The sequence below is a fragment of the Grus americana genome, chromosome Z (assembly GCF_028858705.1).
Source record: "Grus americana isolate bGruAme1 chromosome Z, bGruAme1.mat, whole genome shotgun sequence".
Classification (NCBI taxonomy): Eukaryota; Metazoa; Chordata; class Aves; order Gruiformes; family Gruidae; genus Grus; species Grus americana.
The window spans coordinates 39,741,686-39,766,434 of record NC_072891.1 but is presented as its reverse complement, the minus strand read 5'-3'; the positions used below and the strand labels follow the sequence as shown (position 1 = coordinate 39,766,434).

General features: G+C 39.7%; 1 protein-coding gene across 11 annotated transcripts in view; it reads right to left on the bottom strand.

The window, feature by feature from the left end:
• Positions 1 to 24,749, bottom strand: part of TRPM6 (transient receptor potential cation channel subfamily M member 6) — a 98,282-nt gene that overhangs the window by 46,845 nt on the left and 26,688 nt on the right. For 8 of the 11 annotated variants that reach the window (XR_008574705.1, XR_008574706.1, XM_054810432.1 and 5 more), the window contains 13 exons: positions 24,179 to 24,217; positions 17,428 to 17,608; positions 16,854 to 17,067; positions 15,886 to 16,010; positions 14,957 to 15,128; positions 13,494 to 13,668; positions 12,037 to 12,160; positions 9,648 to 9,720; positions 9,437 to 9,537; positions 5,062 to 5,196; positions 4,463 to 4,516; positions 1,916 to 2,056; positions 46 to 180 (listed from right to left, as the gene is read on the bottom strand). Coding sequence is in view for 9 of the 11 variants with exons in the window: in XM_054810432.1 (XP_054666407.1) it covers positions 46 to 180; positions 1,916 to 2,056; positions 4,463 to 4,516; positions 5,062 to 5,196; positions 9,437 to 9,537; positions 9,648 to 9,720; positions 12,037 to 12,160; positions 13,494 to 13,668; positions 14,957 to 15,128; positions 15,886 to 16,010; positions 16,854 to 17,067; positions 17,428 to 17,608; positions 24,179 to 24,217 (1,669 nt within the window). In the remaining 2 variants the exon portion in view is untranslated. Of the gene's footprint in view, positions 1 to 45; positions 181 to 1,915; positions 2,057 to 4,462; positions 4,517 to 5,061; positions 5,197 to 9,436; positions 9,538 to 9,647; positions 9,721 to 12,036; positions 12,161 to 13,493; positions 13,669 to 13,816; positions 14,124 to 14,956; positions 15,129 to 15,885; positions 16,011 to 16,853; positions 17,068 to 17,427; positions 17,609 to 24,178; positions 24,218 to 24,749 lie in introns of those variants that run through there. The other 3 variants (XM_054810436.1, XM_054810437.1, XM_054810438.1) reach the window with 3 other exon arrangements.

The window sequence follows — 24,749 nt, the reverse complement described above, 5'->3', positions numbered from 1 at the left end:
GCCTAATATGTCATAAGCAAAGTCCAGAATAAGCAATTATATTACCTTGCATTTGTAAGGCTGTGCTGTTCTGAAGAACTGAGAATGCAAAGTACTTTCAGCAGATCCCATTCTGCTATCTGTCTGATTACTCTGATGAAGGGAATGAGACAGGCTCTGAGAAAAGCTGGAGAGCACTCTCTAGATCCAAAGGCATACCATAAAACACAAGGAGAGAAATGCAAATTAGAGATTAAGTTTGCCTGTACTTATCTATGATTGCAATAGTGCCTGTAGAAAATGATGTTATTCAATGACTAGTGAGTCAGCAATCACTGTAACTACCACTGGAGCTTATACCATCAAGGAAAAAAGAGCCTGTTTCACATCTAATTTAAAAAATATATATTTTACTGAATCTCTAAATTCAAAATACTGATTTCCCCAATAGCATCCACCAATTACAACAACAACAGGGCTTGCACCAGATTGGAATCACTCAACCTGGAAGCTCTTGTAAGTGTGTACACTTATAAAAAATGCCATAAGCCCTTTAAAAGACAGAAGTTCTCTGAATTTTTTGCTGGCTATTTCCTCCAAAGGATGGCATGTCTAGCATCCCTGGGCATTTTTCTTAGTGTTGACTGAGAGTGAAGAGTGCTACCAGCTGAATCACTAATGCTCTTCCCTGCAGTTCCTAGTTATAAAATCATGTGGTTTCATCCATCCCTGTTAAGGTCATATTTCATGAGGATACAGTGAAGAGTGTTACAACTGCTCAAATATCTCTTTTCAAGCATTGTATCAAGCCAATGACACACAGGTAGCTCTGTCTCTATGTCTCTAATCACTCCAAGTAACAGTTTTCATTATTTCTTCTCATTTCCCCTGATCACTCTGAGGTTCTTCTATTAGTCATTAAAGCAGTACACGAGGATGAGAGGGTTTTGTTGTTTGTTTTATAACATACGAAGTATTTTAATCAAAGTCCAGTTCTACTCCAAAAACTGGGGAGAATTCTTATGCAGTAAATCTGCTCCTTCTGTGATGTTGGGAATCATATTTGGCTAATTTATTGAGAAGCTTAGCACGTTTTCAAGTTACTGCGTTTGGAAAGTCAATGGCGAAAATGAAAGCGTTAGTATGTTTGCACGCTGTTGTTGTGAGGCAGTTTGTTTGTAGAGGTGATGATTCTAACACACAGACCTGGCACAATGCTATGCCATACAGTGAAACATCTTAAGGGTCTAGAAGGTGTAGAATGGCACGCGTGTCCAAGCACAACCCTCTGCCTGCACAAAGCCACTGCACTATGGGTGCAGCCTGGCACATCCAGCATGAAACTCCCTGTGATGACCCGTGTGTCACAGAAAAAACTATGCCAGGCAAACACAGCTCATTGGCCTGGGAGGGAATATGCACCACTAGCATTGAGCTGCTTCTAAAATGTAAGACATTTGCTCAAAACTTAGGTCAGAGATCTCCATGTTGCTCTTCACTATGCCATGATGACATGCTCTAAGTCTAGTTCAATGCCTGTGGAATTCATTATTTCTGTGATGTGGTTCAAGTTGCAAGAGCAGAAACATGCAACTGCTTCACAAAAGGGAAAATGCTGGTTGGTACAGCCTTGGCAATATTTATTGGTGGATGACAGACAAAGAACACAGCCCAGCTGCTGGACACAAAGGTAAATTTACTGAACTAATAGTTAATTTAGCAATCACGGGTGGTCTTGGGGGGCAGGCAGTAGATTGGGGAGGGATTTGTCTGTTTTATTTGCAACCTCTCCACAGCTGGCAGAGATTTAAAAAATGGACAAGCATTGCATACATTTAACTGATGCTCTTCAGACAAACCACAACCTGAGCTATTTTCAGCTGTCACATTTTGGCTTTTCTTGATGACCATTGGATGACCATTTCACAGAAGTTACCTTGTGTTTTCTGTAGAGATCATTGTAGAGAATTCGGAAATGCTTCCTTGTGTAGCTGCTCCGATAAGCTCCACCAAGGAGGTACTCTATCACCAGTCCAATATCAATCAGTGATATCTTGTAATCCAAGGAAAGGGTATTCTGAAACACCAAATGTCACAAGCATTTTATGATGCTATTATATGCAACATTCATCCATGTCAGAGTCCAACTACTATGAGGGGAGTCTGGGAGAAGGTGCAACTGAAAGCTCCTGCATCTGTCAGGAAAGTGTACACCTTCAGTAGGCATATGAAACTTGCCTAGGAGGAAGAACAGGCACATCTACACATTCAGCCTGAAAAGTGTGATGTCCACAGTCCACTGCACCCACATCATGTAGGGACCTATACTGCTACGTAAGACCAGCTGCATTGAACAGTGGGGGTCATAGTTCTTCAGGTTAATCACCAACAGACAGACAGACTGATATCTATTCTTCTCATAACGAGAGAAAACTAGCATTGTATGTTTTGGTCATTAAACTAGTTCATTAATTAAGAATGAAGAGGTGGATGAAGCATGTATTTAATGCTGTAGAGTAATTCCTGAAGAATGATAATCTCTTGCAGAGGCTCAAGCCTGTCATGACAACTAGATGGCAGCTGCATGTGCATTAGCTGTACCTTCTGAGGCTCTCACCACTTCTGTTTAAAGCACCACTGCTTCCCAGTTTACCTTCACTGTCCTCCCAAGACACAGGTTTGTCACAAATTCTCTGAAGAACAGATTATCTTCCATGCAGATTTTAAAGACTGTTGGTAAAACCTTAAACCACAACTCTTGGAAGTGAAAAATGGGCATGTACATAGATGGGATCAGAGGCATTATGTTTACTTCGTGGTGTATGCCTTTCAAACCGTGAAAAGTCATTTTCTTCATCAGAATGATTTTTTTTTTTTTTTAATAGACTTTAGTGGCAAGCCTCAGTACAGCTAGCTGGGACCACCCAGCCCTGGGGAACAGAAGGCACCAACACGCTGAGGGCTCTGGGGCAAAAGCACATCTCACAGGAAAGAACTTGCCAGCTCTGTCATTGAGAATTAGGCAAATATTTCTGACTACCTATACTTACAGATACTTCTCTGCACTGTAAAGCATATTTTATGCTATCAGGGCAGACGGCAATGTATCTCCATTCAAATGTAGCAGCAGCAAAGCTGGTCACACTAATGAAGAAAATATTCTGAAATCCATGGTCACATCACTCTGGCGACTGTTCCAGCTACTGTGTTGCCATATTTAATAACACTGCAACCGCACAACCTATTCACAGAACAGTTACGCATACTTATAGATGCTCAGGTGAAAAAGGCATTTAGACTTATTTGCAGGTTCCAAGTGAGTTTAGCTTACCCAACAGCGTAGAAAGTTTTGAAATTGTGCACCTACTTTTTACCTAAATTCCACTATTCCATTTCAAGTGCCAAAAGCTTCCCTTTAGGTCATACCCTGGGTTTTCCCAGAGTGTCCTGAGATGTAACCAAGTCATGGGTTTTAGGAGAGGGGTCATATCAAGGACCAAATCACTTCAGTATCAGTGAGAAATACAGATTTCTCAGCCTGGAAAAGTTCAATATCTTTTCAACACTGAGATCTTCCAGATCTATCACATAAATTAAACCTCCCACACGTCCATCAGTATGGGAAAACATAGCAAATAGCTTGCTATGGAGACCAGAATACTCTACACCTATCTGCAGAATCATCAATGGGATTGACATGGAAGTCACCTACAATAAGAAAATCATACCAAAAATCCCACTACTTGAGACCGCAGAACTCTGCAAACAGTCAGACTTACCATTTTATTTCATCTTAGCATTCATAGCCTGGAAAGAATTAGCCAATTAATCTAGTTTTGGATCTAGGCATCTCCTGCAGTGGAGACTAGATGCAGAAAGAACAGCTCATCCCTTCCTGGCTAAGCAGTACTGTGACGTACAATAGATAACAGAAACACGAAATAAATTAACTGTGTAGCTAAACAAGGCTGCCACTAGACTACTAACGGAGCCAGTGCTCCATGCAGTAGTCATCCACTGCCACCTTCTGTTCTCCTAAGCAGTGCAGCACATTGAAATAATGTATCTTGTCACAGTATCTTTTTGCTACTGCTCAACAAGGAAAGACTGTTTAGCTTTGGGGGGGGGAAGAAAACCTTAATGCAATGAACATAATTACTGTACTAATTCACTAAGTCTTTTGTACAATCAGTTCATAATGTCACTGTAGTAACTCGAGAAAGAAAGTCTGATCGACATGAACTGCTTGGCTTTGAAATTAAGGTACAGGACCCTTGGGAGCATTCAGTACTAGTATGCTAGTTAATTGCTTAGGGGGATCGGTGGGATGAAGATAAAACCATTTAGTAGATACGGGAGCGTACTAATGAACCCATCACTTCTGTTCCTAAAATTCCCCTGTATTACCTAATAGCAGTGTGCCAGTGGACACTGAAGTTCTAAGCTAACATTTTTGCTCCCCAGCCTTTCCTATGTCTATTACCTGTTTCACATCTCGAACTAGGTGATGCAAAAGTAGATTTGATGGTCCTTGTTTCTGTGGTGTGAAAAGAAAAGTCAGTAAACAAGTGTCTAATGTCACTCTACATTAGAAAATCAATACAGCAAAAGAAAGCAGCTAAAAGATGTTCAGAATAAGATGCTGTGATTCAAACTCTCCCCACTGAAACTCTCCCCACAAACCTCTTCAAAAATATTTCAACACCAATCTGCAGCACCTCTCTTTACTATTTTAAATCTTGACATATTCTTGAAAGAAGTTGGTATCACTTTGGTTAAACAACATATCATTTTCAGCAAGATAAGCATGTATCACATACCAGATTAAAATCAGAACATATTTCTCATGAGCTTCAGGTGAGTAGTCAGTCTGGTTCATGTCAATGAATCAAAAATAAAAAGCTGGAACACCAATCCAAAAATCCAACATTACAATGAAAAATGATAAAAGCCTGTTAGTTTTCAATTTTTTTCAAAAATCCTTCATAAAAATGTGGCCTAATTATCAAATCTTTTAAACAAAACAGTATTCTTTCTAGGCATTCTTATCTGAAGTTATACAACACAATTTCAAATACTCACTGTATTGTAGAGTTCTTCCAAATGAGATATGGTAAGAAAACGGTGCATGTTCACTCCATGCTCTATTAACAGCTTCACAAAATCCACGCGGTCCATCACTAAAGCATCCATCATTGCCTGTTCCAAGGCACCAACCTCCAGAAGGACAGAGATGAAGGAAAAGCTTAGAAAATTATTATCTTCTTTTGGAAATAAATAAAACATTCCTGAACAGCTAGGGATCTCTTTATCACAATGATTTGTCTTAACGTATATTTAAAGTGCATAATACAAAAGAAAAACATGCTGGAGGAAGCATCTGTGTAAAAAATCCAACAGAGAGTGGCAGTAAAACTGAGTGTGCATAAACCCAACGTCTGTAGAGACTTCTACAAATCTAACTTTACAACCAGACTATGATAATACATTCCCTGCTCTTTAATTCACTTCAGAAGCTAATGTATGATAATGCAGGGGGCGGAGGAAAGCCTTTCTTTTTTGACATATGACAAAAGCCATTTCAAGGTACTGTATTTCAAGATGTCTCCATAGAACTTGGAGTTCTTTAAAGCAGACTTCTTTTCAAATATGAGAGAGAATCTGCGTTAGAATAAACTCTCTCAAAGACACCACAAAGCAGAGCTCTACCTACAAGTGTCCAAATGGTGAAAACACTCTACTCATGGCACTTGCATAGAGCTCAGCAGGATTTCTACATGCAAAATAGCAAAGGAGTTGGACATAGGAGGTTCATATAAATCCATATAAAGAATTTCTACAGAACACGTAAGCATAGAAAACACAGTGGGGTGAACAGAATGAGGACACTGGCACACAACTGGGGCAGGTGCCAGTGCTAATTTGGCAAGTGAAGTTAATCCTTTCCATGTACTCATTTACGTTTGGTGGAAGTGGTATTAAAAGATGACCAGTAAAATTTCCAGAATTGTCACACATGAAAAGAAAACTTGTGCGCTGTTCCTGAGATACTGGTGTTTCCTCCAGAAATATCTCAAAGTTACCATTCTTGTATTAAATTTCCCCAAGCAGTCATTCCTTGCACTGGCAGTGTCTCTAAAGAGGTTGAGACATCTCCCTGGTAACTACTAGAATGACATTCTTTGTTGTAAAGTCCATTTGAGACTGAGCTGACATTTAAGCAGAAACATAGTTACAGCAGTTACAACCTTTACCTTCTGAACTTTTAGGACCAGAGTTGTAAAAAGAAATGGCCACAACCTGTGCATAATTGTGCGTGTTTCCTTAAAACACTTAAAAAGACAGAAAAATACTAAGACTGAATGGACAATCACCTAAAAATTGCTGCTTAAATATCTAATTCAAAATTTGAATGCACAACCACAATAACCAGGCACAAATTGTAGACCCTGGCAGACCCTGACAGTCAGAGGGGTAGTCCTCTTCAATTAAGAAGGCAACTAAGTCAAAAGCAAATTTTAAAAGTGTGTTCGTGCATTTCTTTTTTTCGCCTTTTTTCTTTTTTTTCTTTTTTTTTTCCTCTTTACAATGCATGAAGAAAATATTGTTATTTAAGATTTTTTTCCTGCTTAGTCAAAAGAAATCTTTCAGGAACATATGTCATTCTAATTTTTGCTTGGAGAAGCAGCAAGAGATGTAAGGTTTGTTTATTATGAGCTCTTTACATCTTACTTGAAGGGGAGAACATACTATTTCACGATGACTTTTCATTCAAAATGGTGCTGAACAATTGCACTGAAATAGTACGAACGGGTACATAGATCTTTTTCAAACATATCAGAAGCAGAGAAGCAGGAGTAGGGGGACTGCCAGTGAATCTGTGAGGCCACAGAATGATCAAGGTATAAAAGAAACACACAAGGAGATAAGGCTATTGCAGAAATGGTAAATTAATTCATTGCCTTACTGCTCACTACAGAACATGTTAGGAAAGGTCCTACATCAAAGCTCTTCTTTACGGCAGACAAATCTGAGGAACTGTGTCAAATTGAAGAGTCAGTAGAGAAGATTATAGAAGTCATCCATAAAGTGGTAGCAAATTGTCAGGACCAGGTGGTATTCACCTAAGAGTTCCCAGGGAACTGAAGTACAGCTGAAATCAGCCCCTCTAACAGCAGAATGGGAGACAGTAGAAAATATGTCAATTTTCAATTTTGTACCTTGTTGAAAAGGAGGCCGATGGGGGACCTTATTGTTCTCTACAACTACCTGAAAAAAGGTTGTAGTGAGGTGGGTGTTGGTCTCTTCTCCCAAGTAACAACTGATGGGACAAGAGGAAATGGCCTCAAGTTGCACCAGGGGAGGTTTAGATTGGATATTAGGGAAAAATTCATCACCAAAAGGGTTGTCAATCATTGGAACAGGCTGCCCAGGCAAGTGGTTGAGTCCCCATCCCTGGGAGTATTTAAAAGACGTGTAGATGTGGTGCTTAGGGACATGGTTTAATAGTGGACTTGGCAGTGCTGGGTTAATGGTTGAACCTGATGATATTAAAGGTCTTTTCCAACCTAAATCATTCTAAGATTCTATTGTTATATCATTTATACTAACTCACCAATCAAAGCAAGTTTCACCTGCCACACTTCTCATGTAAATGCAAAGGAATGATGCAGACTCACAGGCCTTGCCACAACATGTATCTTCAATGATAAAAATGGCAAAAGCATAATGTTTCTTTCTTACTCCAATAGTATAGAATTTGAAGCAGCAACATAGATGGTGCTTCAATAAAGCTTATCAACAGTTTACAGAAGAGTTGCTGAAGGCAAAAACTAAATAAGCACAAATAAAAAAAAAAAGTACATGCTACAAAACAATGAATGAAAACATTGGGAAGAATACATTTTCTTCTTAGAGTCAACATATAAGGGTATCAAAAAAAAATCATAAATGCAAAAATACACACACGACATTGTGTATACACAAATCTTTTCCATATTCCATAAAAACCACTCTGTTGGACAGAAATACTGTTAAGGTTATGCAAACACTCAAAAGTTATCAGATAATTCATCACCATGAATAATGGTACAATTATTCATTGCTCAATCATACACTGTGTTTCCCCAGGGGGCTTAGTCCTGTTCAGAGTGAGTGATGCCCTCTTAGAAGGGAGCTATTCAACATTTTCTTCTAACTTTATTGTTCCAGGCTTGGCACATCCCTTATTATTCACACACCATTCAAACCCTGAAAATGAAACCAGAAATTTCCTTTTTTGCCTTTCAGTGGGCACACAACACCATTTATTTCTACCAGATTTTGTGCAAGAACATGGTATGATCATCTCCACTTCACACATAGTGAACTGAGCCCAAAGAAGTAACAAAAATAAACAAACAAAAAAATCCTTTAATTCATGGATGCCCAACTTTAGACATCTCAGGCATAGTCCTCCATCTATTCAGCCTTATACACCACAGGAAAACAGGGACTGCTGATCAATAAATTCAGCTACAGTCACTAAAAAAAATACACTCACTGTCCATTTTCCAAAATTTACATTGTAATGAAGAAAAGACACCCGGGACTGGAAAAATCAACCTTGTAATTCTTGGAAGGAAAAACTTACTAAGTACTTCTGCGAGCATCAGGTATAATTTCTTGAAGAAAATATTTACTCTTACAACAAATGGGAATAGCATGTGTTGAGGAACACACAGTTTTATATTTATCATCTATAAAAATCATATTATGTACATAAAAATTCACTTAGGGAGGGTTATACTTAAATACTGGATTACATCTGAAAACTTGAAAACCACAATTTATAGGAATGATTCAATTGCTACTGTATGTTCGTTCACATGCTTATAGTTAATGTAGGTCTAAATTATGTCTTGCCTTGATTGCAGCTATTCCTAAGAAATAATATCTGAAACAATGACATGATACCATGTTACCACAGTTAATTCTACTTTTTTTTTTTTTACGTGGTAACATCATAAAGGAGTATGATTTCTGTATTTCTGTCTAGAGCTAGGAAAATAGAGGCAACACTCCTCTGGAGTTTACTCTTTTGGAGAAAAGAGTACTCTAGGCTACAATGAAATATCCTTGACCACCAATAGCTGTCAACAGAGGCTTGAGGAATACATATCCAGAAGGGCAACTGAAACTATTTGGAAAAGCTAGCAGCAAAAACTACAGGAATTTTACATAGCACCTCTTCTCTGGGGAAATAAATGTATTTGATTTTTTCATCTGATGTATTCTGCAGTTGAATACTTTACAATTTTAAGAATAATGCCTCTCCAAAATCAAAGATGATTACTCCAGAAAACTGACTCCAAGCATCAAACTATTCCTTAATTAAAGCTTTACAAATGCAAATCATGGAAAATTAGTCATCATAATAAAGTGCAAAGCCACTGTGAAAAATAAAAGATAATAGTACCTTCCAGTGTTGTCCATAAACGAGTATGTGTTTTTTGGCAATATCTAGCCGGTTCCAGGCCAACGCCAAATCTAGCTGATCTGAAGCAGACATATTTGTACCTAGGAAACAAGTAAAGGACCTAGCAGTTTTCGTTACCCCTTTCCTTTGAAAAGGTAAGACAATGGGACTGTAAGTCAGATGAAAACAGGTCATATTTTTACAAAGGTACCTTTCAAGAGTGCAGTCAGAATTGCCAAATCAATGTCCTGCTGATCTTCTGACTCCGCATCAAATATGGTGATCTGTTAGGATTGCAGAAGTATACTATTTGAGGTGAGGCAGAGAAGTCTGTAGTTATTTCTCCTTGGTAAGGGCTGTGGTAGATTAAATCATACATATTTCAACACAAACGATGGCAAAGGCCCAGACATGATTTTCCTTTGTTTCAGACAGAAAATGTACCATTTTGCTTTTTAATGCAATGTCATCCAGGCAAAATGTAATCAACCTACCACATAATAACATGAGTCTATTTCCTTTTGATTAGCCTTTAAAGCTGACAAATGTAAAAATGCAGCATGGTTGATATCTACTCAGTTTTCAACTAGAAAACAGACACTCAAATAAAGTAAAACAAAAAATAATAAAAACATACTGGGTAGTTACCACTCTAGTGATCAGTGCTACAATTGTCATTACTCCTGTAACAAATACTTGGTAGTCCATGAAATTTGAAAAGTTGTGGCAGACTAGTGAAGTTCCCACTGACTGGAAAAAGGGAAGCGTAAGCCCCATTTTTAAAAAGGCTAAAAAGGAGGACCTGAGGCCAGTCAGCTCTCAACTCTGTGCCCAGCAAGATCATGAAACAGATCCTCCCGGAAACTATGCTAAGGCACATGGAAAACAGATGATCGATGACAGCCAACTTGACTTCACTAAGGACAAATCATGCCTGACGAATTTGGTAGCCTTCTATGATGGGTGGATAAGGGAAGAGTGACTGATGTCATCTACCTGACTTATGCAAAGCATTTGATACTGTCCTGCACAACATACTTGTCTCTAAAATGGAGAGGTAAGTATTTGATGGATGGACCACTTGGTGGATAAGGAATTGGCTGGATGATCATACTCAAAGAGTTGCGGTCAATGGCTCAATGTCCAAGTGGAGACTAGTGATGAGTGATGTTTCTCAGGAGTCCACAGTGGGACCAGGATTATTTAACATCTTTATCAGCGACATGGATGGTGGAATTGAGTGCACCCTCAGCAAGTTTGTGGATGGCACCAAGGTGAGAGGTGTGGTTGATACTCTAGAGGGAAGGGATGCCATTCGGAGGGACCTTGACAGGCTGGAGAGGTGGGCCCGTGCAAAGCTCATGAAGTTCAACAAGGCCAAGTGTAAGATCTTACACATGGATCAGGGCAATCTAAAACAGGGATAAATGCTGGCCATTGAGTGGATTGAGAGCAGCCCTGCAGAGAAGGACTTGGGGGTACTGGTAGATGAAAAAACGGGCATGACACAACAATGCGCACTCGCAGTCCAGAAAGCTAACTGCATCCTGTGCTGCATCAAAAGAAATGTGGCTAGCAGGTTGAGAGAGGTGATTCTCCCCCTCTACCCCACTCTCGTGAGGCTCCACCTGGAATATTTTGTTCACTTCTGGTGCCCCCAGCATAAGAAAGACATGGACCTGCTCAAGTGTATCCAGAGGAGGGCCACAAAGATGATCAGAGGGCTGGAGCACCTCTCCTGTGAGGACAGGCTGAGAGGTTGTTCAGCCTAGAGAAGAGAAAGCTCTGGGGAGACCTTATAGCATCCTTGCAGTACCTGAAGGGGCCTACAGGAAAGCTGGTGAGGGACTGTTTATCAGGGAGTGTAGTGACAGGACAAGGGGTAATAGTTTTAAGCTGAAAGAGGGTAGATCTAGATTAGATATTAGGAAGAAATTCTTTACTGTGAGGGTGGTGAGGCTCTGGAACAGGTTGCCCAGAGAAGCTGTGGATGCCCCATCCCTGGCAGTGTTCAAGGCCAGGCTGGATGGGGCTTTGGGCAACGTGGTCTAGTGGAGGGTGTCCCCGCCCATGGCAGGGGGGTTGGAACTAGATGGTCTTTAAGGTCCCTTCCAACCCAAACTATGATTCTATGATTCTATGATTCTATGATTCTGTGATTCTACTCACAAATGATCACCTGAGCCACTAAACAAGTCAGCATATTTTGAAAGTACATTTCAATACTTAGAGACAAGTTCTACCACAATTCTGTTACAACTAGAAGAATGGATGGAAACATTTCTAAATTATAAATATGACACTACTAGAGAAGAAAAAAAGTAGGAATTGATCTTTCCTGCGAAAACAAAGATGTCTGGCCTTTTACTAACATGAGAAAGGCTGTCATTTCATAAGCAAACACTGAGACTTGAGAAGTTAACAGGCTCTGTGGAGCTATTAAATATATAAATTAGCACAGACACTTTTGTGTATCTTTCTATTGCAGACAACACCGTTACTTCTACAACTGCTGTGCCCACGCCAACCCACCACAGAAAGAGCAAAAAGGGTTAGAGCGCATGAAGACATCCTAAACTCAGAACGTGAACCCCACTCACGGACTCTCTGTGCTCCATGCATTCCATCAAAATGTGAAATAGATGACTGGACTGTTTCTGTCCCAAGCTAAATGTGTTATGAATCATCACTAAGACCTCCTCCTTCACTTGAGGCCGCAGCTCCCTGAAAAACAGATATACAAGCAAGAATAAGTACATTTTTATCTACTTTTTACCAGCCCAAATGACACCTCAGCAAAAGATGAAATTTGTGTAAGTAGAGACATATGAGAAACCTCTTTTATTTCTACTTCTCTGCTGACTTACTCCTGCTTTCTTTCAACAAAACAAAGCAAAGGCATCCCATAACATAAATTATTATGCACACAGGCATTAGTTCTGACCATACATATATCCTATTGGAAATAGAAGAAATGAAAAAGTTAACAATTTCTAAAGAATTGTCTGTCCATATGGAGCTAAAAATCACTAAAAGTGTAGCAAACTTTTTCTTTCTTTCAATAATCATATAGGGATAAAATTAAAATCCTCATTATTTGTTTATTAGGTTTCATACCTCTCCCATCTTTTTCCCCTCATTTATCCTTCTGTTAACCTTTCCATCCACATTTTCATTTATTTTGAAATGGTAGGAATTTTTATTTTTTTTAAGATGAAAAATATGGAAGAAAAAGCAAGTGAAGAAAAAAGTTCTCAATACAACACGCTAGGGAAAAGGGAAAAATACCACCACCCCCCAAAAAGGATATTTAGAAAAGATAATAAATTAATAATTAGGATATAAAGTTTATTAAATTGTTCAGGGTTTTTAATTAGAACAAACCCAGGCCACCTTTTTAAAATTTGCTTTTTTATTTAAAAAGCCCTTTTAACTTTGAAAACTTTCACAAAAATATTAATTGGCTATACAAATATATATATATTTATTTCCAGTTTGGGCATAAAATTTTCATCAAGGTAGGTTTAATAGAGTCTGCACTGGAGGTGACGAAAAGAGTTACAGCTAGACAAGGATGACAAATCTGTGTTACCGCTGGGAAAGCCAAAGCCAAGGAACCTTAGTCCTCCTCCTACCCCAACAACTAACCCCAGCCCTAGTCTCAAAAGCTTTGTGCAACCCAAATCTGAGCCCACTAACAGAATACTGATGGCAGGAGAAGGGATTCAGTCAAAATCCAAGCAGGCACTCTGGGGTCACCCAGCAGTGCCACTCACCAAAGGTGAGAAACTTTATAACAACTCAAAATAGCCTGATACAGATTATTTTTCCTCTTCTAAAAAGCCATACTAAATTTGGCAGAATTCTTTCAGCACTAGCTTGAGGCAGGGAAGGAAGAAACTCTGCTCTCACTTCACAGAAATAAAAGCCAGCAAAAGACCATGGCGGGGTCACCACTAGAAGCATTAGAAATTACCTCAGAGGTTCTGAGACAGGCATTTTCAGGTCCCTCCCAAAACAACAGACCAAGGAGAAGGAGCATTATGCCACTACTCACCCCGTATCACCCGTGTGTTTGTGGGTAAAAGCCAGGATATCTGCAGCTCTGCCAGTGCCCTCGTAGACCACCACGGGGACAGCTGGGCTGGCCCTCACGTACTCCCACACCATTAGGATGACATTGGGGCCTCCTTCCACCACCAGCCCAACTATGGGTACACCTTGGCCCATTCCTGTTTCAAAACACACCTAACCAGTTACAAACAGGTTGCAGTCACACCAAAAAATCAGAACATCTGGTAAACCAACACTCATGAAGTAGTCTCATAAATGGTTCAATGGAGAGGAAATCATGCCTTCACCATCTCTAATTTGACTTACACTTTTTAAGACTTTCACAGAACTTCTGCAACCAGATCAAAAAGACCATGAAAACCTCCTGATAAAATTGAAAGCAGCCATAGCATTGGAAAGAAGAAACATCCTTCAGCATATCCCTCTGCCTTTTACAATAGCTCCTACACTCAAGGACATTGATGGCATTTGAAATGTGGTCAATATCCATTTGCTTCCCTGCACACATAGAAAAGTTATCAGGCACTTTTTTACAGACATTCTCGAGTTTCAGAGCAGGGTGGGTTTTTTTAATAATCAGAAATAAATTTCAAGTGAGATGCAATAGAAATGGAAAAACAACAGAAAGTCTAACTTGCAAAAACTCATAATAAAAGATATAAGAGGCTGAGTAAGAAGCTCTAAATATGAACACATTAAAAACTTGGTAAGTTTCTAAGTTTGTAAATACTATAATATGAACAGATAAAGGGAACAAGGATTCATAACAACATCATAACTCTGCTGATGTCCTTTTAATATACCTCAAGATTTAATTCACCAGATAAGAGTGAACTTCCACAAATAATTTACACAATCTAGTGCATGAAAAGAAATAATTGTCTGTGTAATAAATATTTCATTCGTGAGTTCTATACCATAACTCAGTTACTGTATAGGCAAACAATGGAAGTTATGCAACCTGACCAAAAAACAAAAATGGCTGAAGGTGTTCCTTTTGCAACCAGTCTTTGCTTCTGTACCTGAGGAGGTCACAGGCTTGCAATATAGAAGAGTGACGAGGATAAAAATAATGAAGAGGAAGAAGGATGCAAATTCCGCTGACATGACAATTTTTCCACCTAGCAAAAAGCTGGGAAACTATCTAGTGCTGATACAGAGACCACAGAAAACTGCAGAGAGCAAATCCTCAATACTTATTAAATAATCTGAGTCATTTAGATGTCTCTACAACTGAGAAATCAAAATGTGAGTTAGCCCAAATACATAATGATTTATAAAAATGCTGTCCTTTTTACTTTCCTATTTTCAGAGTTCAAGACATGCAATTAACTTTCAAGCTCAGAGAAATCTATGGCAAATGAAGATGTACAAGGAAACATCAAGTACCTCCACACCTTTAAGGATAGGTTTCTCTGTCATAAAGGTGACCACAACAGCACTCACTTGTGTGTATTTTTTGAAGTGATATGTACTTCTCCAAATTCCTCCTGAGCATCATTTCATTCCCATACTTGCCTACTGTCCCATCATCTGCCATTAGAAAATGAGAATGCATGCTGTTGAGGGTACTTAGCTTGCTGAGTGGATTACCAAGAGTCTGGTACAGGCAAACTACCTAAGAAAACCAAAATAAAAAGATTTTCAAAGAAACCAACAAAATATCACCATTTATGTTGCCTTGCTTGTATGTATTTCTTCATCATATTGTGGTCTTCTGAAAATCTCCATCACATTTTTTGCTGCTCTACTCAAATATGGGGTTTCATTTGATTCTTAACAGCAACAAAACCACAATTAATACCACAGAAACCATGTCTGATTTGGCTTGCAGTCCTTAGTCAGAGCCATTGCCTGCCTTTCTTTGCAACAGTTGGAACATAGTGGCATTTTTTCCCTGAGTGTATTCCCATTAAAAACACATGACATACCATTTATCAGGAATCATTCCACCTTACTTGTCAAGTGGTTTTAGATAGTTATGTTGACTGTGCCCTCACATAAAGTTCTGGTTTATGAATAAAAATCACACATATTAACAGCCTATTTGTGTATACAATTAACCTGATTGCTGATCCTGAATCACATGAATATAGAAATACATCATTTGCAACCACAAGAGAATTGCCTAATTAATTAAATTTTCAAAATGGAATACAATTTTGTCTAAGAAAAGAAATATTTTAAAACTATTCATTTACCTACGAAAAGCAAAATACAGTGCCTCAACATGCTGCAGAATTCTACTGCTGAGCAAAATCTAAGCCTCTATTACTAAGAAAAAATATCAAACCAGTGAAATGAAGCAAACGGAAAATAAAGTATAATATCTCCTGAACATGAAGGCTTCCATTATTAAAAGGTGTCCAACTCACATCTTTTCCGATGAGATCCCTCTGGTTCTCAATGATACCCCATGGAGGAATCCCAACAGCACAGATCTTTCTCAGGTGTGGTGAGGCACGGCCTTTCAGCGCATCCCCTACATGCCTGGACACTCCTAAACAGACAGTTAATCATCATTTTTCTTCTACATTCGGAGACCTGCTACAGGACACCAATGAAAGGGTTTCCCATAATTTAATTTTTCCTATGGTTATGCTTTAACCAGACACAAACCATCCCACCCAACTTGTATATTTGATGTGCACTGCAGAAATTGTAAGGCTCAGACGTAACGCACCAATGCTTCAAACTCAACACCTATTTCTAATTAATCATACTCATGTATGTTGCTAATGGTGCTTTCTACCTCCATGAAACCTTATTATTTACACAAATGTGCAGGAGATTTCTCCTATAAGGTCATTGGATTGAATAAAAGCTAAAGAAGTAGAGCTGTTTCAGTTCCGTGGTTTACTGACCCCCTCAGTTTTTGAGAGTAGTCTCAGATATTAACAGGCTAATTAATGGATTATCCTCATTCAAAACTTTATTAATTATAAAACACAATTTAAAGTTAGATTTGAAAATTGTTTCAAAAACACTAATCACAGACTTCAGAATCTAAATATTTTAATGAAGCAGTTAAAATAAGTTCTGGTTATCTACTAGCAGTGTTCCTTATTACAGGCAGAATACTCTGCTCTTTAATAAGAAAACCAAACAAACAAACAAAAAAACCCAAACAACTATTGAAAACATTCAGAATTCCTGTCAACAGCAGAAGAACATGATGTCACTCTTTGAATTGTGCATTGCTTCTTTAAGAAAAAGCTTCCTTTTGTGCTAAAATATCACAAATTATCAAACAATTTCGTTATATTTGCCCTAAATGTATATGCTCATAAGCAGAGAAAGAACACCAGAGGAAGACTGAAACAAAGAAAAATAATTACACTACCGCTGTTGATGCCTTCTGTAATTATCCATGCTCCTGTAGTCTCAGCAGCTTTCACCAATCCTTTGCTGAAAACCTGCTTGACCTTCGAGGGAAGCTTGAAATTTTGAATGCCTCCATGAACAGAGATCACTAGCTTTGGCAACTCCATCTGCCATTCTTTAACCATCAGGTGCAACAGCTGATCCAAACTGCTATCATAAGAGAGTCTAATATACTGGAAGAAATAACAATTGGTAAAATAAACATACTTTAAATACTCCAAGAGAAGAAACTGCAACACCTTACAAAGTTGTCAGCATTAATGTCTTAAAGATTTTGTGCAGGATTAGAACTTTCACAATACTGCTAACATGATAGCACAAAAATACATCACTGAGCAATACAGACAGCAAGACAGACTAAGCTTAATCATGGTGAAGTTCAACATAAAAATATCATACACACACTCTAACCTGTCTTGGATGCCTCTGCCTTCTTAAGACAAACAATTTGATATTCACCCAAAACCACTTTTTGCCTTTCTTATGCTGAAATTATAAAAAGGAATCGGACATATAAACACAGCATGTATTACCTTGGCATGGTAAGTGTGATCTCCATCTTGAAAATTGATCGTACCAAATGCATCCGTTGGGCTCGTCTTTGTGTGCTTTTGCACAGACCATTCTTCACCATCTCTCTGTGGGGCAGCCTGATAAACAGGCCAGCTACAGTCTACTCGTGGGTGATCTCCAATCAGTCGCCCACAGCAACATCTCACATTAAAAATAAAGAAATTATTTTATATCACACACACCTGCATGCAACTCTAGGATCTTCATCAGAACAACCCAAATATTTTTTCTACAAAGAAGGATGATGTTGCTTTCTGACACAGAACATAATAAAAATTAACTCAGATGAAAAAATTTCAACAATGGCAAAATGACATTGAATTAAATCATAAATGCATTTTGTTGGATACAGAATTTGTTCTCTACCTAAGGAACACTGAAAACAGGAGATTGGACTAGATAATCTTAAAAAGTCTTTTCCAACCCAAACCATGCTGTGATTCTGCGTGATTCTGTAACAGTTTGAGAGTCCTGTATAGCAACTCTGACCTGAGCAATGCAGCTCATGTTTACTGGTCTCATATGTGACATTTCAGAGGAATATCTTAGGACACCAAGGTTTGCTATGGTTATTACCACAGGTTATTCTAGGTACTTAAGAAAGATCTAGGAGTTGCCATCATTAATCAGGAGGTGAGAGGCAACCTTCAGTCTAGAGAGAACTTCAGGGTGACCTTTATAGTAATCCTTGGATGCCAGCAAAGTCAATATACAAAATAAATGGATTGGAGTGCAATGTTAAGGGAAATTTAGCAGAAGCTCAGTTAGCATTAAAGGTTTGCAACTGGATGAATAACCCAGATTCCAAATTCAATCAGTATTATTGTCATACAGGCTTCGACAGGCTCCAGTCTTTTCTACAGGATTAACTCCAATGTAATTTATAGTGACATCTGACAATCCAGTTTTCCTTTAGACATTTCAGAAATTAATATACCCTGGGAAATGGAGATAAATTTTTCCCTTTTACTCTTTTAAGATACCAAACAACCTCCAACAGCCCAAACTCAATGACTGCCTTTGGACTCAGATGTATTAGTCGCGGATCTAGGGGCAGGCTAGATGTAAACATGTGCAAAACCCTGAAGAGGTACATTCAGAAAGAGAGAGAGTTTTCTGTGGAAATGAGTGAGAACTAACCAGTGAAAGAGAAATAGATTAAAATATCAAACAAACAAACAAACAAACTGCAAAACAACCCTAAACTAATTAAGTGAACCGCTTTAGAAAGTCACTTTCTGATAACAAGAAACCATGCAATTATGTTTGCACTCCAGTTTTTCAACACAGGTAAATTACATTTGATTGATTCAATGTTCTGCAAAAGCAGGCTGGAGAAGGAAGCCTCCCACACTCTTGGAAAATTAATAACTCAAACAATCTTATTCAGTGGAGAATTAAAGAGCTGTAGAAGCCTAGCACTGCAGAAAAGACTTGAGCTCTATTGTCACATGTATATCACAGAAGTCCAGGGACTTCCTAGAAAGAAGTCAGGCATGTGCTCACAACTGAATCCTAGAAAAACAAAGAGGAAATTATGTAGATGGGGGCAGGGGGGGAAAGCATCACAGTGAGGGGTTTATTGCCAGAATTACTGCCCAGTCTGGCTCACTGCATGACTCCACAACCACTTGCACTGTGGTAGTGGCAGAAAAGAACCCAGGGATTAGCAGAGGGGGCACAGGATTTGCTGAAACAAATTATTGATCTAGGGACCTCATTTTGATGACCCCAAAAGCAAAATTCATTGTAATTTTGCCTCCTCATAGACAAGCCAAGACAAGTAGGTCAAAGCTCATGAACTAAACAAAAAGTGTCCAAGCTGGTACTTGGAGAATAAGCCAGTCACACTAAGTCACTTACAGATATACAATCAAATTACTATTTCAGAAGACTGTGAGGGATCAACACACATGGAAGGTCATTGCTGACATTATGTTGTCAAATAACATGTAGAGTTGGAATCCACATTCAGAATCGCTATAGAGACATATCTAAACTAAAAGTGTTTCAGAGCAATGTAACTGCAAAGCAGATAGCACAAGGGACACAGATGTGGGTAAAACCTGCCCACAAAGAGCACAAGGTCAATGGCTGTCCTTCTTTATGAGTCCCCCTGCATACTTCAAAGGAAGGACCAGAAGACAGAGATAATTTTTATTTTATTATTGGTCTTCAAAGGACAAATTTCTCTACAGCTGAGCTATTAGCCTCCTTACTCCTTTTTTTTTCTGCTTGCCTTTTGGGGCACTCCAGGGTAAGAGACAGCAAATGTGAGGAAAAAATCGATCTTTAGATGAAAGATGAGAAAAAAAATAGATACCTTATTGTCCTTCGCTCCTGAAAATACCTTGTGGTCACTGTACTGCTCCTAGAGTGGTCTCACAATAAAGAGACCTTTCATCCAGGAGTCATTCCGAAAGACAGAGAACCAATAGCAGTGGTTACATTACCTTACATTACTCACTTAGATACTACATTACACACAATCACAGAATGGTAGGAGTTGGAAGGGACCTGTGGAGATCATCTAGTCCAACCCCCCTCCTAAAGCAGGATGTCCTGAAGCAGGTTACACAGGATTGCATCCAGGCAGGTTTTGAGTATCTCCAGAGAAGGAGACTCCACACCTTCTCTGTTCCAGTGCTTTGTCACCCTCACAGTGAAAACGTTTTTCCTCATATTCAGTCAGAACTTTCTGTGTTCCAGTTTGTGGCCATTGCCCCTTGTCCTGTCACTGGGCACGACTGAGAAGAGTCTGGCCCCTTCCTCTTGACGTCCACCCTTTAGATATTTATAAGCATTGATCAGATCTCCCCTCAGTCTTCTCTTCTCTGGGCTAAACAGTCCCAGCACTCTCAGCCTTTCCTCATGAGAGTGATGCTCCAGTCCCCTAATCATCTTTGCAGCCCTCCACTGGACTCTCTCCAGTAGTTCCCTGTCTTTCTTGAACTGGGGAGCCCAGAACTGGACATCATATTCCAGATGTGGCCTCACCAGGGCAGAGCAGAGGGGGAGGATAACCTCCCTTGACCTGCTGGCCACACTCTTCTCAATGCACCCCAGGATACCATTGGCCTTCTTGGCCACAAGGGCACATTGCTGGCTCATGGAGAGCCTGTTGTCCACCAGGACCCCCAGGTCCTCCTCCACAGTGCTGCTTCCCAGCAGGTCAGCCCCTAGCCTGTACTGGTGCCTGGGGTTATTGCTGCCTAGGTGCAGGACCCTACACTTGCCCTTGTGGAATTTTATATGGTTCCTCTCCACCCAACACAGTCTGAGTCTGACTCAGCAAATATGAGTGCTTGGAAGGACAGCACTGAAAAGCAATCAGGTGCATCATCAATGGATTACATTTTCTAAAATTTGAATTAATTTCAGTCCATCATCAACATATGACCACAGAATGACTATGTGTCTTATACGTTACTGTTCCATAGGGTCACATCAGCAGCCCCTCCCAGAGCAGCAAGAGCCAGAGCAATCTGCCTTTTCAAAGCAGAGATCCTGTGGAAAGGAACTAACTATGTGACAAGTCAAATCAGTGCAGTAACCTTGAAACTGAGAGGTCCAACAAACACTGAACTATTTTAGTAATTAACATAATTTGCACTACATACTTAACATTTACATGTCAATGCACCCAGAGGTGAGCCACACTCCGAACAGCTCAGTTATGCTGAACCGGCAGTGGAGGAGCTGCACATAGACCTAACACACAGGTGGGCAGGATACATGCAGCTGCTTTTACCCCAGAGATTACCATAGCAAGAGGTATGAACTCGAAAGGACTGATGTTTCCCAAATAGCTTATGCTCTGCTCCAAGCTGGCACGCTCACTCCTGCTATCCATCTAGCAGGAAGGGACAAGGTGCTAAGGAGCCCTGAGCTACCTGGGAGGTTAAAAACCAAGACTAAGAGGCTCTCAAGAAGGTTGAGGAAACCAAAGCAGAACATTACATACAGCTGTTTGGGGATTTTCTTTTTGTAAAGTTTTGTGCTCTGTGCATAGTAACCAGGGTCAAGGAGGAGAGGAGCTACCAGTCAGGGATGATGGTTGAGTCAGGATCGCTTGGGAGCACTCGACCCACACACATCCCTGGGACTCATTGGGCTGCACCCCAGGGTGCTGAGGGAGGTGGCTGACACCCTTGTGCAGCTGCTCTCCATCAGCTCTAAAAGGTCACGGAGATCAGGGAGGTCCCCAGAAACTGGAGAAAGGCCAATCTCACACCTGCCTTCAAAAATGGGCAGAAGCCAGCCTGAGGAACCACAGGCTGCCCAGTCTCCCATTAGTCCCAGGTAAAATCAAGGAGTGAGACCTCCTGGAGCCCACATCTGGGCACAGCAGGGAGAAGACGGTGACAGGGAGCAATCGGTGGGGATTTAGCGAGGGTCAGTCATGCCTGACCCACCTGACTACCTTCTGCAACATGATCGTGGGAGATGAGAGGAGAGCAACGGATGCCATCTACCTCCACTCTAGCCTGGCTTTTGGCACTGTCTCCCCCAATATTCTTGTACCTGTGCTGTGACATTACATTCTGGGAGGGAGGACACGAAGTGAAGTGAAGGACATTCATGGAGTGAGATCGGTCTAGGTGCTGCCTGAGATGTGTTAGTGAGCACCGCACTGAAGAGCAGACAGAGGCCATTTCAACGCACAATGGCAGCATGGGCAAAGGTGCCAGTAAGTTACTCAAATTTGATTAGCAACTACTAAATAGAGTTATTCTACTTAGTATTAGAAATAGTTGCATAACCCACTCATAAACTGTTTGCAAACCTTGGAAGTTCTCTGCAAGTAAGAAATCATTAACAGATTTCATTTGCCTACAATATTAGGTCAAATTATAGTAGGCATCAAGTACATTCACATGACTTTCGGACTGTTGTGGAAAATTATGCACAGGCCTCAGGAGGCCTGAAACCTGTTTCATTACTAATCTAATAAATACAATATAACCAGTTATAACACTCATGTGAAAATTATTTCCCCTTGTTAGGAACAGAAAAATTTTCCCAGAACAAAGCTCTGTGTCCACTTTAAGATACATGAGAACACAAGAACAGACAATATTTGGGAAAATGTACTTGCAAGCTAATGGCTGACAGAAGTGAACATCAGACACCCACACACATTCTGCATATATAGACAGACCGATGAATAGGGTTCACATGGATTTAAACAGCATGAAAATGCTCAATGAAAAGTGAAAGAAAGAACTACAAGATAAAAAAACCCACAAAGGTACTGGATGCCTTTACAGAGAAAGGTGAAAAAAAAAACCCCACCCTGTGGGGTGTACATTTCCAGTTTCTCCTCCTCCCTCTCCCACTGTAGTATTTACATTCATGCAGCTACACTGTGTTTGATTAGGAGGCTGATTTGGTGGAAAGCTAATCTTGGTTTGGTTTTCCACCCCCCAGGTTAATTTTCATACCAATGAGCTTCCCAGACCAAATAACAACATGGTCACTCTGCGGGGGGAAGGGAAAGGGAGACTGCTCTAGTCTCTATTTAGATGGGATTAAATCACTGTATTTTGAAGCACAAGTTAGCTTCAGCTTAGATACCCACCTGGGTATCTGCAGGTTAGCAGGAAGCATTAAAATGCTCCCTGCATTTCCACTTCCGAAACACCTGCAAAAATCTTTGAATCTCTGTTCTTCTGCTCTAAAGCAAAACATACACGTGACCATTCCCTCAAGAGGGAGTTGACCCTTTCTGAACAGGTGCCGCACAGATCATTTGCCTTCCTTACAAGGGCAACATCATTCTGTATATCGGCCCTTTGCAGTGATCTGATTTCAAGGAGTAACTTATTTCCTTTTTGGAAAATGTGACTCTTGTTTCACGTAAATCTTAGAAGTAAAATAAAATGTGAAACATAATGAAAAAGCAAATAATCATGCTCATGCAGGTAACAGGACTAGTTAGCACCAGCCTGCTAGTCGATAGTTATCAGAAACTCATTGTTTTCTGTTGCTTCAGTCTTCAGAGGCCTTTAACACAAAACAAATGCCAAGGAAAGTTAAAACTTCTGTTCGAAAACTGATAATTTATTATCATAAACATACAGTATCAAAACCTGTTTGGGAACACCAGCTGAACAACAAATGTTGGATTGAAAACAACTAATTCATACAAGCCACAAAATACTAGCTCTCTAAAACACCCACACACAAGTTAAAAGCACCAAAGGGATGTAATTTTTGTGGCTTGCCTTCCCAAAAGCAGGGACTTAGAATGCCCACTGCAGAGAAGATGAAACAAATCTTCAGAAAACCTATCATCAGAGATGTTTCTATTACGCTCTTTCTTCTCCCTTTATTTTGTTCTTCCTCTTTTTGTAATTCTTACTGTTCTCCCTTGCTTTCATCTCACTGTCCTTCATATCGCCCAGGATATAGCTGGAATTCTCTCCCATTGAAAGGCACATTTCTGCCTTTCATTCCTCAAAGATTAAGACAAATTCATCCACACAATGTATTTGGATAAAATTTTCCATTGCAAATAAATTAAAGGTTATCACACAATTTATTTTACCCAGATTCACGCTAAACATTCTCCAGCACGCCCCCAGAAATGCTGCTCTGACAATGTAAGAGGAAGGATATTTTTCTCATCATTACTTCCTTGACTAGGAATGCCTATCACTAACTTTAGGTCATTGTAAAAATCACAAATATATGTTTATGCACTCTTACCTGATTAAATTCTGGCACACCTGGCATCCTGCAGGACACCTGTTATAAAAGATGGATAATTAATACATGCTTGCATAAAAGAAAACATCTGTAATGGTATTCATAAAGTATCAATTCACTTGTGAAAAAATTCACATCAATAGCATTAAAGGCTGTGTTCTTCTGCACCCACCCCTGGAAGATGTACTGGGTAACTTCACTGATTTGTTCGGTGTTATACATCTCAGGCCGTATGTCAAATCTGCATTTCAGAGATGAGTTACCTATCTCGTCTACTCTATGCTATCCATGTGTTCAAAAAAATATGATCAAAATTACAAGTTTACATCCTCAGAATGTGATCTCACTGAGTTTATTTAGGCAACACCATCCACTAGATACAGTCTGGAATGCCAGATTATGTTTGTTTTCTCAGGTCCTAAAACACAGGTTGGGGATTTGCTCTTTTCCTCACTCTTTCCACACTCTACGCCAGCCTGAGCAGAAACCTCTATCTCAGAAGACTGTGATCAGCAGCAGGCGTTATTTGAGGAAGGGAGAAAATGGTGGTAGAGGATTAAGAATTCCTGTG